The sequence below is a fragment of the Anthonomus grandis genome, chromosome 3 (assembly GCF_022605725.1).
Source record: "Anthonomus grandis grandis chromosome 3, icAntGran1.3, whole genome shotgun sequence".
NCBI classification, from domain to species: domain Eukaryota; kingdom Metazoa; phylum Arthropoda; class Insecta; order Coleoptera; family Curculionidae; genus Anthonomus; species Anthonomus grandis.
In genome coordinates this window covers 35,718,289-35,735,251 of record NC_065548.1, presented here as the reverse complement: position 1 = coordinate 35,735,251, position 16,963 = coordinate 35,718,289, and the positions used below count along the sequence as shown (strand labels likewise).

Genomic DNA, 16,963 nt, shown 5'->3' with positions numbered 1-16,963 from the left:
CACCAATATGGTGGCATGCGGCAAAAACGTGGACTTTTATGCAGACAGTCAACAAAACACAAAAAACAGCGTGTCTGAGTATAGCAGGAGCGATGTCAACCACACCGACTGCTTCCCTAGAAAACCTGTCAGGGGTAAGATCACTATACCTAGTAGTACGGGCTGAAGCAATCTCAGGAGCAAAAAGCCTTTTGTCGAATGCCGCAATCATCATAACGAAAGACACAATGCTGTTTTCGACCAGATATAGAAACTTGGGCGTATGGCACTAGGCACGGACAAAACTAGCAAGACAAACCATTAATCATGTAATCATGTAATCATGGAAAAAAAGGGACGATTGGAAACAAAAGTTATCCGGCTTAGGCAAGGACGCTAATCAGTATGGTACACTGCGGCCCGCCGATTGAAGATCGGGTAGTAGTTGGGGTGCTAGAGGACGGACAACAGACCAGGAAACTCACGTTTAACCTGGGCCTGGAAGTAGCAGACTTACAGGCAAACATAATAGGAATCCAGACCTATGTCCCACTAACGAGAGAAGAAGCGTCAATGGGCTGAACCTTCGCAATCATTACAGGAAACCAAGCAACGAACGCTTTTGGACAGGCCATGTATACTGCATAGGCCATGCACCCTGCAGGAAACTTCGAAAGTAAATACACCGCATTCAAATCAAACCCTCATCAAAGAGGATAAGAACCACACCACTGGGTAAAATACTGGACTTCCTAGAAGCAACAGGACTGGGCATATGCGAGTAAATCTATTGGGCACAATAGGACAACAGAACAGGCTAAGTGCAGGAAACCAACTGGTACCACTAAACGGGGAAATTTTAGTGGGTAACCTGCCACCAAATTCTATACTACCGGAAATTCAAGTACTACGGGTCTTAATAAAGATTTTCTTGGCCGACAAATAAAAGTGATGGATTCGGGGAACGGGGTACATAGCCGACAGTTTACCTGAATCTTTAATTTGTGCTAGAAATTGCCTTGCGGCAGAGCCAATAAGCCAACAAGATTAGACCAGACTAAGATAGATAGCAGTGGAACATGCGTGTAGTAAGGAAAACGCACGGTCAATTTTCATAGAACCTATTGATTTAAGAGAATAAAAAAGAGACTATGCTATTTCCTTTAAATATAACGGAAATGAAATTCACAACATATCTTTTATTAATAAACTGATTAAGTAATCAGTAAAACATAGAAGCTATTAAAAGTTATACAAATATGTGGCATATTTTAGAACAATTAAATTCCATTTCATTTAATTATTTCAAGGTTGTATTTTAAAGCAATGCTACTTTTTATTACAGATATTAAAATTATAGTTCTCGCAGGTTCAACTGCCTCTTTCCTAATACTTTAAACAATGTTTATTTACTATAAAAATTAGCAACAGGACAATATTACGATATATATTTTGCTGACAAAAAGGAAAATGTCATATGAAAGCTAAAGATAATAATTAGATTACATATTACATTTATTTGAAAAGATTAGATTTGGAGTAAGTCTAATATGAAAATAATATTCTGCTATGTTAGAGTATAGTACTGTTATAGAATATGTATATTTAATTTTATTTACGCAGTTAGCTAGATACCTTTATTTATGTTTATTTTCAATTAATTACTTTCTACATATCTTAAGATAGTTAAACATCTCATACTACTGGTATTAGGTGCATAAAGTTAAAGCAAAAAATCCTTGAAACTCGGTTTTCTTTCACTTAACACTGAAGACCATTAAAACATACACAGAGGTTAAAATAATTTCAAGGTGTGTAACTTTATATCGTTCATATTATCAGCTCCAAAATATAACATAGGTCACTAATAAAAATATGAAGAAAAAATTAGGTATTTAAAATATATTATAGTATATTAGCGCCATCACCGTTCATACATAATAAAATGGTAAAACTGATTAACTTATATTATTATGTCGCATGTTACATACTAAATCGAATACGCTATATGTATATAAAATTTTGATTTTAAGAAATAAATATTTTTAGCTTATTTGTACGATAAGATCGACTCATAAAGTTAAGTCAATTCCTGTGATAGTAAGACTGACTGATATTAACGACAACATACCACAGTTTGTAGGAACGCCATATGAAACCAGTATATCTGAGGTAGGTATAAAAGCCCAAAATTTGCAAACTATAATGATTTTACAAGAGCTCACAACACTTAAGCATTTTTTTTTAATTTTATAGTTAACTCCAATAGGAACGACCATATATCAGAATATACTTGCCAAAGATAAGGATTCTGGAGTTAATGGACAAGTAGAATATTCAATAGTTAAAGGTAAGATTTATTTCTTGCTACAATAAATAATATTGTGAACCATTAAAAAACCGATGAACTACAGATCAGGGAAACGCTGTATATATGTCACAAGTAATATAGAAAACCTTTAATAAGTGTGAAAGAACTAAAGGCGCCTACAGTATTCCTAAATATACAGGGTGATGCATTAAGAATGGGCAATCTCTGAGCTGGAGATACTACACACCAAAATATGGCGATTGAGCTTAACATGTCTCATACCAATGTTGCAGGTTTACGAGATACAGGGTATTTAAAGTTGGAATTTTTTAATAATTTTGTGATTTTAAGCCGTATCGTCTTCAAAATTGGCGACTTTATGTGTTTTGACATGAAAATTACGAATTTTGTGGTAAATTTAGCGTTACAGGGCGTTAGTTACACCTTGTTACTTACGTAAATTACAACAGTTCCTTTTTGCCTAATCAGTTATGGCTAAAATGACAAGAAAATCTAATAGGCAGTTTAATTTTATATAAAATAGTTACACTAGTTTATTTCATTCTATCAGTTTTTAAGTTATTTGCATTTTAAACATTCAGCGTAAAAATCCTAAGCCACCGTTATTACATTGGCTTAATAGGAATTTATTCTTTTGAATTACTACTATGCTGGGTAACAACAGTAACGACAACAAATAAAAATCAGTAACAATATTAAAAGAAAACTTCAAAGTAAATGCTTAAAATGACCACTTTCCAGTTCCCTATACTTTGTAAGGCGTCCCCTTAAGATTTTTGAATATTAAATAACATTTGTCGATTATTTTTGATAATATTAGCAACTTCTTGAATTTTCTGTCGTAATTCTTCGATGGAATTAATTATATCTTTGTAAACCATGTCCTTCATATGTGACCATATTAAGAAGTCTAGGGGGTTTAAGTCTGGACTTCTAGAAAGCCAAACAAATTCACTGCCACGCCCAATCCACCGGTGAGGAAAATGTTCATTCAGGTATCGCCGTACTGGCAGCGAAAAATGTGGCGGGGCCCCATCTTGCAAAAGCCACATGTTCCACCTTATGGCTAGTGGTATATCATCTAGTAGTGAGTATAACTGTTGTTCAAGGAAGTTTAAATAGAGGGACCCGTTTAGATTAGGAGGAAGTTCAAAAGGAGTAATAAAAAAACTAGATATCACACCACACCAAATATTTATCTTGAATTTATGCTGAAAATAAGGTTCCTTTAGAGCATGTTGTTTTTCGGAGTCCCACAATTGATTGTTTTTCCAATTAAAAACACCTTGTCTAGTAAACGTCACCTCATCGGTGACAAAGTCATCAAGAAATTCTTGGTTTTCGGATTGTTTATCTAGCATAAATTGAGCAAACTGTAGGCAAACTGGTAAATCTTGAGGTAGCACATTTTATTCCTGTTGCCGTAATTAAGCGACGAGTACTAATATCTGGATTTTTCGAAATACGAGCTAAAATCTCTTCTTCATCATTGACGTTGATATTTTTTGGAGCACCATTTAAGTTTTTATTACGAAAACTCCCTAGGCTAGGCGGGTATAAATACATCTGAACAGTTTGTGATTGGGTTATCTTCGATTTGGGTATAATTCTAAAGACCTTCTGGCTACCAAGTCCACTATAATTTGACTGAGCAAAAACGCAAATCATATCGCGCATTTCACTGTTGGAATATTCATTATGACGTGGCATTTTCTTATCTTAGAAGCCTACTTGAAAAAAGTCAATGTAATAACGGTGGCTTAGGATTCTTTAAGCTGAATGTTTAAAATGCAAATAACTTAAAAACTGATAGAGTTACATGAAATAAAAAAGAGTACCTTTTTTATTCAAAATTGAACTGCCTTTTAGATTTTCTAGTCGTTTTAGCCATAATTGATTAGGCAAAAAAGATATGTTGTAATTTACATAAGTAACAGGGTGTAACTAACGCCCTGTATAAATAATGCTTAGTTCACCACAAAATTCGTAATTTTCATGTCAAAATATATAAAGCCGCTAATTTGCAAGATGATACTGCTTAAAATCACAAAATTATTAAGAAATTTCAAATTAAAATTCCAACTTTAAATACCCTGTATCTCGTAAACCTGCAATATTTATATAAGATAGATTTATTTATAGCAAATACAAATTTATAGATTAAAATTTAAAACATAAAATTCTCAAGTATTATCTATATTAATAAATGGCACCTCACATTGGATACTCTTGGTACTGAATGGAGTATAGCTATAAAATTTAATTGCAAGGCATCCTGCCCTGTTATACGAGAATATTATAGTGTCTTTGTTTCGTAATTGCGATGCTGTTGGTTAGTATTATAAAGATCTATACTTTAGTCAACAGATTTTTAAATGACTGTCTTCAATCCTCATTATAATCAAGATCGGAGTGGAAAATAAAAAGGGTACCTAAGGAAGTAATTTTCTAAATACAATTTATCAGAATCAGGTGCTCATTTACATTTGGTCGTAAATTAAAGTTCCATTTAGATTCAAAATTATTAAGAAAAAGAGAATTTGTTAAGAAGATAATTCATGAGTTTAATATTTATGAAGCATGATTAGACATAATATATAAGTTAAAACTGATCATCTTCAGGAGAAATTAAAACTGATTTTTTTAAATGACCATTTTAATATTTTTCTGGAGATAATGGTTGTCAAGTTTTAATGTCGAGTTTTATTGAAACTATTTAGATTTAAAAGTAAAAGGGCCTCCAAAAGAGCAGTTTGAAATTTAGCATCGCATCAACATGGTTTTGTTCCAAGACTGAGTTAGCTGCTTATAATATCATAAGCCATTTTATTGATGAGGGGCAAAAGTTTGCGGGGCTGTATTCTGATTTGAGTCTTTGACGCCATTAATCATGACCTTGCGATTGTAAAAATGAAAGCCTTTAATCCCCTTATCCTTCTTTATGCCTATATGTAAACAACTTATCAGAAACATTTCCATGGAAACTTTCGATATGCTGACGACGCGACACCTCGCTTATTTTAACTGAAAGACAAATTGACGGCTTATCTGGGATGGTTTTTCAAGCTTGACTAACATTAAATACTTCAAAATGCTTTAGTAAGATTAGAATCCAAGAATTTCCCAGTTTCATGGCTCAGTATTCTTTACCTCCCTGAAAATGTAGGATTTGGTCAGTGTGCAACCATATTATGGAATTTTATTTTGGGTACTTTTTCTCATTTTATGTCATAGAGGTTTTTAGAGCTCAGAAGAGACCTATTGATAATGATGTTATTGCATCCTTGTGACAGATGGTCGACTATATTTCCCTAAGTTAAATATTTTAACAGCCAAATCTTCATATTTTTGGCATTAGTAAATAGCGACAACCACTCTGAGGTAATTTCTGTCATTACTTGAGGGTTGGAAATACTAGCATATTTTTTGAAAAGGGTCCTATGTATAGAGCTATGAAAAGTATAGAGGCCTTTAAATATTATCAATATTACTGGTAAGAAGCAATTCAGAGGGAAAGTCATGAAGTGAATTTAAGTTTTGTAAGACTTTTTTTTTAACTTTAAGCATTTTTGAGAAAGATATAAAGTGAACATGGATCTCTGATTTTAGGCTCTGATATACCGTCAGATGAGGGTATTGGTAGAACAAGGATACACAGCGAAGATGGATATGGCTACTTTGCTATTAATTATCCCCATCAAGGACAAGTAACTGTCAAGAAAACTCTTGATTTCGAAAAAACTCAGCGGTACTATGTTACTATTCTAGCTACGGTAAGAATATTTCAGAATTAAGCTATTTCTAGCGACTAATATTTAGAATTAAATAGTTTTGATATCTTATTAAAAAAGGTATTTCATTTTATTTTTTAATGTTTTATGCTGTATACTGTATTATGATAAGAATATGTACAAGTAGCATAAATTAAAAGGCTTTAATAAATTACCTTCCTTAGCGAACCAGTAAGTTTAGCAAGCCTATTAAAAAAACTGTTTTGTACCTCCGAAAGAGTTTCTACGCTAATGGATTTAATACACCCAATAATTTTTGGTCTTGATTCCTCTGAATTGGCAGGCCTACTTTCGGGATAACTGTATATGGTCTCCTTAAGATAACTCCACAAAAAAAGTCGTTGGGAGACAAATCAGCAGATCTAATGGAGACCCAATTTCACTGTTAAAAAGAGAACTTACCGGCTAATACCGGCTCAAATATTTAGTTTTTGAGGATACAAGGAACGATATTCAAAGCTCGTATGCTTATTTTCCTGTGACCCATAATGATCAATTGACCGAAAAAAAAACAAACCAGATTGTGAACGCCACATCATGGGACTTATGATTTATCAAAATAAAAAATCTTAGCTTAATCATAATGACTTCACAAAATTTAATCTGCCTTCATTGATCATCAGGAAATATTAAATTACGTGACAGTTTAAGCAGTAACCACGTGTTTCGTTAACAATGTTAGCATCTTCGCGAGAAGATTAAAACTAAACTAAAACTACTTACAAATCTCCTTATATACTACTGATGTATAGAGCGGAAAAACCAATGAAGCATGCCCAAACAAATCTTAAACACTAACTAAACTAACCATAGGCCTTTCTAATGTAAAGTTTTAGAGTATTTAAAGAAGATTTATTAGCATACTTTTCCCAAATTTTAGAAATAGTTGAACGTGAAATACCCATTTTCTATCCTGTTTGGTCCAATTCTAGGACACTACATCTCGACGAACATTCTTGTTTCCTGTAGCACTTATTCTAGAAATATTTTTCAAAATTTGTAATAATATTGAAAATGGTCTTTCCACTAGGAATGGGTCTATTATCAAAGACGACTGCAAATAAATCCTTACAATCTGTAGCTGAATTGACGCCGTTTGATTATTTGAACCCATTCGGGAGAAGTATGAACATCTAAACAGCCATGACAAATTAAAAGTAATAACTTTAGTTTTAACAGAAGAATAGTCAGTAGTCACCATAGAATTATAACCAAGTTATAAGTCTATGATAGTCATACAGCAAATAATGTCGTACCTAGGCGCTGAGCAGGCACGGGCTCTGTTAGGCCAGCGTTCGGCGCGATTTATTTCCGTTGCTGTATAATCCAAACAGAGCCCTTTATTTTTTAATTACATAATATTCAATTTCTAATAAAACAAATATAAAAAAGAATAAATTCAGATTGTGTGCGTAATTTTACATAGATTCTAGGTTGAAACACACTCTTTAAATTAGGCATATCGTAAAAAATCAAAAATTAAATTAATAATTCTAACTATAAAAATATTTAATAAGTCCGTTGTACGTAATAACTAACGGCATAAAATCAATTTAAAATTGGCATTTTTATTAAATAGTGGTTAAATCATGGCGCCGCTGATAATTAACCTGATTACAAATTTTATAATTACAATACAGTTTTATGAGTGTGAAGTGACATTCGGTTTGTTCATTTTTCGTCAAATGCATTTTTGGTGTTTCAATGCTCCATATTTCCAAAAGACTGGATCCATTTTTAAAAACAAAGCAGCAACGTGTAGGGAACTAAAAGCATTTAATAATACTTCATTTTTTATTCCATTAAAAAAAAATTGGGGAATGACACTCCTTCTTAAAAGGTTTTTCTATATGTTTTACGTCAAAACTTGCTTCCCTTAAGCACAAATCTGATGTGTTTTTGGATTTTCCCATGATTCCCATAGAACATGCTTAAGACATACTTTCTAGGTCAGTGGCAGTATACAGAAACTCACCTTGGACTATACAAGAGCTTGTTCATGCTGTTCAGGAAAGACTGGCATAATATTCCTCAATACTATCTCCAATCTCACAGACAGTACAAGCAGGTATCTCCAAGCTTGCATAAATGCTAGAGGTGGAGATAGGCGGTACTTAAACGTTTCCTAGTACCTTTATTAAGAAAAACTAATCAATTGATTTAAAGTCTAATTTAAGTTTCCAATCTACTTTTCCGATAAACGAAAACCTTCGGAAATTCAGGCTGATGCAAAATTTTTGAATCTTTGTGTAGGTAATAATAAGTCAATATTATTTAAGTAGCTAAGCGTATAATATTCTAATTAAATTTTATGATAAAACGTCTTGATATTTTATTATAGGATAAGGCCAAGGATGAAAGTCAACGTTTAACTTCCACCACTACTTTGGTAGTGAACATTAAAGATGATGACGATTTACCTCCCTCATTTATCTACAAAGGTTGTATGCTTTTGGATGGTTCCTGTATAAATCCAGAATATTCAGCGTCGGTAAGTTGACTTAGTTGATATCTAGTTTACGAAAAATATATTTAAGACATGCAAAACTTCTTTAATACATCTTTTTTATACCGGGCGATACATATTATGCCGGGTGGCTAGTAAATTTTATACACAATAAAAAGTAGTATACTATTGCCTTTTTTATTGGGCTTTTAAGAAAATTGTTTTAATTGAGTTTGTAAAATAGTATAGATTTATGGATATTTTAATATATATTTTATAGATCTACCAATTTTAAACAATTTTTATTAGACGTTTTTGAAATTTTAATTACAGCTAAATAAGGATTACAGTCAATTGCAAGTAGATGCTTACTAAAACCGATGATCCCCGTTCAGTTAAAAACACCTTGCATTTCAACTGTTATTCTTGAATGAACCCTTCAGCTACTGTTGTTTATTTCTAGCTGCCCAAAGAGTTTGTATCCCCAAGCCTCCTTTTTGGTATTTGCAAGTAAAGTTAACTATCACTGAAAGCTATGTGTTTACATTTGTCATATGAATAGGAAATAGATAGTAACCGAAGAAACAAAATAAAAAACGCTAAGGTTAGTTGGACTACAAGCCAATCTAAAGAAGCTGAAAATGTTCAAAGACTCCATGACATCTTTAATTTCCATGAAAAACTAAAATAAGTTTAAGAAATATGCTGAAGTGCTAAAATAAGTGGATATACATCATTTAACGTCTATCTAACAACATATATGACTTGCAGAAACTACCGGGGTTTTGACTTAGATCAACTTTTGATATCATTTTTAACAAAAGCACCCCCAAACAATATGAGGACCTTAGACTTATTAGCTTGATAAGCCACGCATTTAAGGCTTTCCTCAGAAGAACTTATATTCTTCATCCGAGGATACATAATAAGTAAAGTAAAGAAGAAATGAGCAGTGGGGTGTAGTTCGGTTTTATTAGGATACTGGGAATAAAGAAGGTTTGTTCTCACTAAAGCTCATAGCACAAAAGTTCTGTGATCAACAGCAGGAGGTCTTTTTCTATTTTATTAGCAAAGATGTTTCGATAATGTCAAATATTTTATTTCTAGCAAGACTGTGAGAAATCAATACAGGTGAGAAAGATAAGATTCTACATTATTTAAAATCTTAAACTTATTCAACAACGTTCAGTACACACATTAGTTCAAAGCGAGGTAAATGTGTTATTAAGTAATATGACCTCTCCGTCAGGCACGCTTTAATTTTAAATGTGTATGTTGTTTCTTAGATATTCTTTATAAACTCAGAAAACTTAGAAAGTCAGAAATCAGAGATTAGCATGGCGGGTATTCAATTCCCCATTTTCCCTTTGATTTATCTCTTACGTCATTCCTAAAGTCCAACTCAAATTGAATACGAAGGGCCCTGCATTACTAATCAGACCATAAAATAGATGAGACGCTATTAGGGCATGATAATCTGTAACTAAAACTTCTCTTGTTGCCGTCTTGGGTAGACATCTAAGAACGAAAATATTTCTTACAATTTTAGATTCAATATAATCAACATGCTCGTTTAGTTCAATTAAGGATCAAGGTGGATACCTCAATACTTAATAGACGCTCTATTTTCCATATTAATGTATATCTAAAAAAAGATTAGGTGGTCAGGTCTTTTTTCATTGGTAAAAAGCAACATGCTTTTGCATAAACTTTATTTTGTATTGATTTTGCATTATTTATTTTTGTTTAAAAGATCTTAAATAGGATATTTGGATAGCTGTTAGAGATCTAGTAAGTTATCGATAGCATGTTCAGTGGAATGCATAGGCCTAAAAATATATTGATGTCAAATAATTTGCTAACCTCAAAATGGTTTATTATTTCCATTTTTAGAATAGTGTTTATAATTTTTGAGAACACACAATAGAAATAGACCTGTAGTTATTACGAGTTGTGGGTCCACCTTGTGGGTGGAAATAATCTTAGTGATTCTTAAAATATTAGGAAATACTCTACTTCTAATAACTTGCTTAATTTTTGTCATTGGAACAATTGCTTATGTATTTTATTAATTTTATCGAGATATCAAAATGACCGCTATAGGTTTTTTTCTTAAAGCTACTGATATCATAACTCAGATTATTAAAATTAATTTCAGTAAAAGTAAAAGAGGAGGGTTTACAAAATTTTTGAGACAATTTATTTGCAGCTAACCCATAAATAAATTTGTGGACTAGCTGGCTTCCATGTAGAATTCATGGCTACATTAGCAAAAAAACTTATTTAAAATATTTATATCAGGTTCTGCAGCTTTGGTGATTTTGTGTTTCCCATTTATGTCTCAACAGGTTTTTGACTTATTACCTGTTATTATTCTTTTGATATAGTGTATTTTAATATCTTATATCTCTATTTTATAGAATGACCTATAGGTTTTTAAGTAAATTCCGTGTATGATGTTAATTCGACAGATGTTTTCTTTTAGTTTCCTTGTTCGTTCAATAATTAAAAAGTTGTCATTAATGTAAGATTTTAATATGCCTAAAAAGATTAAAAATTTACTGTTTACATCAAGTAAGAGACCAATCAACTTTTTTAAGTTGAACCCCATTAAAATTGCTATACCTGATTTGGTTTCTGCATGGTCCTATAGGCCAGGCTCAAAACCTCCAGAAGCCTTCGACCTATATTTGTAAATTTGTAATGATGTTGTCATTACAGTAGTTCTGAATTTTAATTTAATTTATTTTATTTTATTATTATTGTCACGGTTACACAAGCAATAAATCTGCTTGTAATGTTATAAAAAGTTTGTTAAATATGCGCAAAAAAATATCAAACTTGCCAATGGATGATGGATAACAATATTAAAATTTCAAGGTTCGTTAAAAATACCAATCATCTCATAATGAAGCTCAATACTTATCACATCTATCAGAAAAAGTAATATATCTAAGGTAAATATATTACTTTTTAATAAAATAAATAATAAAATAAAATAAATAATGGTGAACACATAGTATCAGATTTGAAACTTTGGGCAACTAACAACCGTAAACTGGCGAGTTATGAAAAGCGAAACAAATTTTTACTTAGATGTCGTAGTAATAATGTTCTACCTAATCATATTCTACAAACCTCAAAATGTTTAGAAAATTTAATGTTAGATAACAGCCCTTTTACTAACAAATTTCATAAAGTTCTACTTAAATTTCAAAAATCCATTATTAACTTAGAAATCGAGCATAGTCACTGGAAATGCAATAAAATTAAACAATCAATTAATCAATTAATACTTTAAAAAATACAGTGCATGGTAATATTTCTAATGAAATGTTCCAAACTTTCTGCAATTTTCAAGATCGTTTTTTTAATATCACTTGCAATAAATTAAAAAATAATCAAATAAAAAAGTTCAAATCTTTACTTAGCAAACAACGTAATGATAGTTGCATGTCCAGTTACAATGTTAATGATAAATGGATTATCAATTTAACAAATATAGACATTCCGAATGATGTAAAATACCTATTAAGTTTAGGAGATAAATTTAATCTTCCTTACCCCACTAACAAAGTGCCAATCGAACAGCTGATCATAGACATTGAATACATTTTTGAAAAGTTTGATGAACCAACTAGGATTGACTTACATAATAGGTGTATAAATATTATTACAAACCATATTAAGTCAACCAAATTTTGCAAAAATACTAACAATAATTTCAAGAAAAGTACAAGTAAAACTATACAATTTATACGTAACCATAAAGAGCTTGTAATCACGAAAGCAGATAAGGGTAATTACACCGTAATCCAAAACAAGTATGACTTTGACCAAAGGATAGTTAATGCTCTCAATGATACTGAAACTTATAAAAAATTAAATAAAAATCCTACCATGAATATTCAAAGTAAAACTAACAAAATTATATCACAACTTTTTGATAAAAAAATGATATCGATTGAACAACAAAAATGGTTGAAAATTAATAATGGTGTCGCTCCCAAAATCTATTTTTTACCAAAAATTCCTAAATTGGGGACACCACTACGACCCATAGTCTCTTTTACTGGTTCCCCTCTTTACAATTTAACAAAACTTTTGTCCAACATTTTACAACATTTTTTTATAAAAGATGAACGATATGTGAAAAATTCTTTTGATTTCGCTAATTACATTAAAGAGCAAACAGTCCCTGAAGGTTATATTCTTGTATCGTTGGATGTTGTTTCTTTATTTACTAATATACCGGTGGACCTAGTAACTGATATATACACCCAAAAGTGGCATCTTATCCGGCCTAATACATCGCTAGACCTTGAAACAGTTGTTTTTCTTTTTAATTTTTGTATTGAGAATAATTATTTCCAACATGGTGAAAATTTCTATACCCAAATTTTTGGCCTAGGAATGGGAAACTGCATGTCCCCAATATGCTCAGACATTGTAATAGCACAACTACAAGATCAGTGTATTTCTGAACTATCTTTTAATGTACCTTTTTATCTGTAGGTACGTTGATGACATAATCACGGCAATTCCAAATAAAAAAGAAAACGAAATTCTATCAGTCTTCAATAGTTTCCATCCACGTTTACAATTCACTATCGAACAAGAAATTAACTGTAGTCTTCCATTTTTGGATGTTAAAGTCATAAGATCCACAGATGGTACCATAAAAACAGATTGGTATCAAAAACCAACTTTTTCAGAACGCATTTTAAATTATTTTTCAGAACATCCTATGACACACAAAATAAATGTAATAAAAAACTTAAAACATCGGTGCTTGAGACTTTCTAGTCCAGAATATCATAAAAAAAACCTTCATTATGTTCAGACAATTTTAAAGAAAAACAACTACCCCCTATCAATTATTAAAAAAATAATTAACGACACCGAGAACATTACTCAAAATATTACACGAAACAATGAAAATAATCAATTGGCTTATTTCAAGATTCCTTACATTAACACACTTTCTCATAAAACTAAAAAGACCATACAATCAAAATCTGATGTTATTAAAATCTCAGAAAGAAGTGAAAACTCGGTAAGAAAACATTTCTTTACGAAGCTTAAAACTAAAGACGCCTTTGATTTACATTCTAACATTATTTATAAAATACCTTGCTCTGGGTGTGATGTGTGTTACATTGGTCAGACGGGTAGATATTTGAGGCAGCGCCTATACGAACATGAGTATGATTGTAGGAATTTAGCCCTTAAAAAAAACCCTACTGCTTTAGCTGAGCACAAAATGAATACAGGACACAATTTTAATTTTGGCAAGACTACAATTATGGGCCAACAGCAGCTTTTTAAAAAGAGACTTCTAGCCGAAATGATAAACATAAAAAAACATAATAATGCGGTAAATAAAAGAACGGATATAGACAATCTAAGTTCCTCTTATTTTAATCTAATAGATCAAATCAAAATGTAAACTTTTGGGACTGTTTTTGGTTCTTATCACTAAAAAGAATGCGTCTATTGTGTTCTCGCATACCCGGTTTTTCTGGCTAGATGCTAAATTATTTTTGTACACCGTAGAATCAATTTTAAAGCAACTGTCTGTGATACAACCCATCAATTTAAACCGTTTTTGTTAAAAAAACAATATTTTATATATTCTATGTTACCTGTGTGTCCTGTAAACATGATTTTTTATGACAAGCAAAATCACACTGTTATGTAAGTAATTTTATCATTTTTTTTTTTTTTTTTTTTTTTTGTTGTGTAAATTTTTTTTATTTCAAATCTAAGATTTTGTTGTTTTTTTTTTTTTTATTTGTTTGTTTTTCTGTTGTTTTTATAACCCCAAAAAGTTAAATTTTGTTTATATATAATAATCCTTTTTTCATTGTGTCTTTTTGTTACCTTAGGGCCCCGATGAAGCAATAAAATTATTGCGAAACGTTGGCCAGTACATAAAGTGACGTTTGTTTTTATTCCTTCGATCCCATCCCACAACTAAACTCAAGATATCTAAGGTAAAATTAAAATTATTTTTAGACTTAATAAGCATACCTCCATGAGACAGAGATTGGCTCCAGAAAAAAGTGCTGATCGAATATTATATACTTTTAATAAAACTGCAATTATTGTCCATCGTCTATTTCTTTAGATATAACTAAAGAATAAAGTTTAGTTGTCTTGAGTCTTTAAACTTTTATAAATGAGTCTCTCAGTTTGTATTACCAGTTTTAATTTTCGTGGATTCTCGATTGCTGATGCTAGCAAGTCCGAAAATACTAGCGATTCTTATCAAAAGATATATATCACATGGTTCCAAATTTTAAGTTTTTATACAGGGTGTTACTTAAAGGTATGTCATAATTTAAAAGGGACATTCCTGGACCGATTTTAAGTCAAAAAGTTCATATAAACATGGGTCCTAAAATGCTTAGTTTTTAAGATACAGGGTGTTAAAGTTTTATTTTTTTTTTCGTTTTTAATAAATTTTTCAAATACGGTTTAAAATATTGAACTGAATTTTGGCACAGGATATTATGGCATAAAAACACATTTTTTAGATGTTCCTACTTTTTTTTAGCAACCAGTGGCGTAGCTATGACGAATTTTTAATGCAATTTTACAAAAAAAATACTACGCCATTGACTTACGAAAAAAAATATGATTTTATCTTAATTATCAATCAATTATAAACAAAAAATTCCTCCATGACTTTTGTCGTAAATCTTACCGTTTGGGTGTAATCGTTAATTAAAAAAACGTCTTTTATGCATAAAATGCATCTTTAAAAATTATGGAAATAAATCAAGTTAGCTTTGCTCGTTGCCAGAAATTGTTTTTTGTTGTTTTAAACATTATGACACTTGCGTTAGTGATTATTCTTGACAGTTTGTTTTTAATACCCTTTGGCTCTTAAAACGTGAATTGTACTAGTTAAAAAATGGTAGATTATTCTAATTTGGAAATGACGCAAATGCATTTCCTTTATGGACTTGCCAATGGTAATGCTATGGAGGCGCGGCGTTTGTATCAAGAAAGGTATCCTAATCGCGCTGTCCCAGATAGAAGAATATTTATAAACATTCATCGTCGTCTGGCGGAATCTGGGAGTTTTAAGGCTAATTCTGCCGACGGAAGGCCCCGTACAGTTAGGACACCGGCAGTTAAAGAGGCTGTCCTACATGCATTCGAAGAAAATCCGACCACAAGTACACGAAAAATTGGTATGGTATTGAGCATCTGCTACAAGACGGTATGGGAAATTTTAAGGGATTCTTTGTTATATCCTTTTCACATACAAAGGGTTCAGGCATTGCTTCTTAGAGATTATGAACCGCGTACGCAATTTTGTAGATGGTATCTCCAAAAAGTAACATAAAATCATCAATTTGGTGCGAACATCTTGTTTACGGACGAAGCTAATTTCTCCAGAAATGCAATAATCATTTTCCATAACAATCATTACTGGGCTCAAGAAAACCCTTATGCGATTACAGAGACACATTTTCAGGAACAATTTTCAATAAACGTTTGGATCGGTATCGTATCCGATCATTTAATTGGACCATCTTTTTTACCAGGACGCCTTAACGGACAGAATTATTGTAATTTTCTCCAAAATGATTTGCCTTTGCTTCTCGAAGATGTTCCTCTTTAGTTACGGCAACAACTTTGGTTTATGCATGATGGTGCTCCAGCCCACTTTAGCATATTGGCTCGTGAGCATTTAAATAGAGTCTACCGAAATAAATGGATAGGCCGTGGAGGACCACAGTTTTGGCCACCTAGATCACCTGACTTAAATAGCCTAGATTTTTTTTTGTGGGGACACCTAAAAACATTGGTTTATCAGACATCAATTGTGACATTAAAAGAACTAAGAAATAGAATTATTGACGGATGTGAAACTATACGAAACACGCCTGGAATTTTCGAAAGAGTTCGTGCTTCTATGAGAAGAAGAGCAGAAGCCTGCATAGAGGCAAGAGGTGGTCATTTCCAACATTTGTTGTAAATTATGTATGTATGTATTGTATTTAATTGTTGTTGCTTTTTGTTCACCAGTTTGTAAAAAATAGCTTGAAAATAAATATTTGAAAAATGTACCTAATAAAAACTGAAAATAAAATCAAACTTAACACAATCAAAAATAATCATTAATGTCAGCGTCATAATGGTTACAACAACAAAAAAACAGTTGCTGGCAACGAGCAAAGCTAACTTGATTTATTTCCATAATTTTTAAAGATGCATTTTATGCATAAAAGACGTTTTTTTAATTAACGATTACACCCAAACGGTAAGATTTACAGCAAAAGTCATGGAGAAATTTTTTGTTTATAATTGATTGATAATTAAGATAAAATTATAATTTTTTTCGTAAGTCACTGGCGTAGTATTTTTTTTGTAAAATTATATTAAAAATTCATCATAGCT

At 31.6% G+C, this 16,963-nt stretch overlaps 1 protein-coding gene across 2 annotated transcripts in view; it reads left to right on the top strand.

Moving 5' to 3' along the window:
* Positions 1 to 16,963, top strand: part of LOC126734463 (cadherin-99C) — a 193,587-nt gene that overhangs the window by 114,237 nt on the left and 62,387 nt on the right. For both annotated transcript variants that reach the window (XM_050438106.1, XM_050438105.1), the window contains exons 5-8: positions 2,029 to 2,151; positions 2,236 to 2,329; positions 5,921 to 6,084; positions 8,444 to 8,593. In XM_050438106.1, coding sequence (XP_050294063.1) covers positions 2,029 to 2,151; positions 2,236 to 2,329; positions 5,921 to 6,084; positions 8,444 to 8,593 — 531 coding nt within the window. The remainder of the gene's footprint in view (positions 1 to 2,028; positions 2,152 to 2,235; positions 2,330 to 5,920; positions 6,085 to 8,443; positions 8,594 to 16,963) is intronic.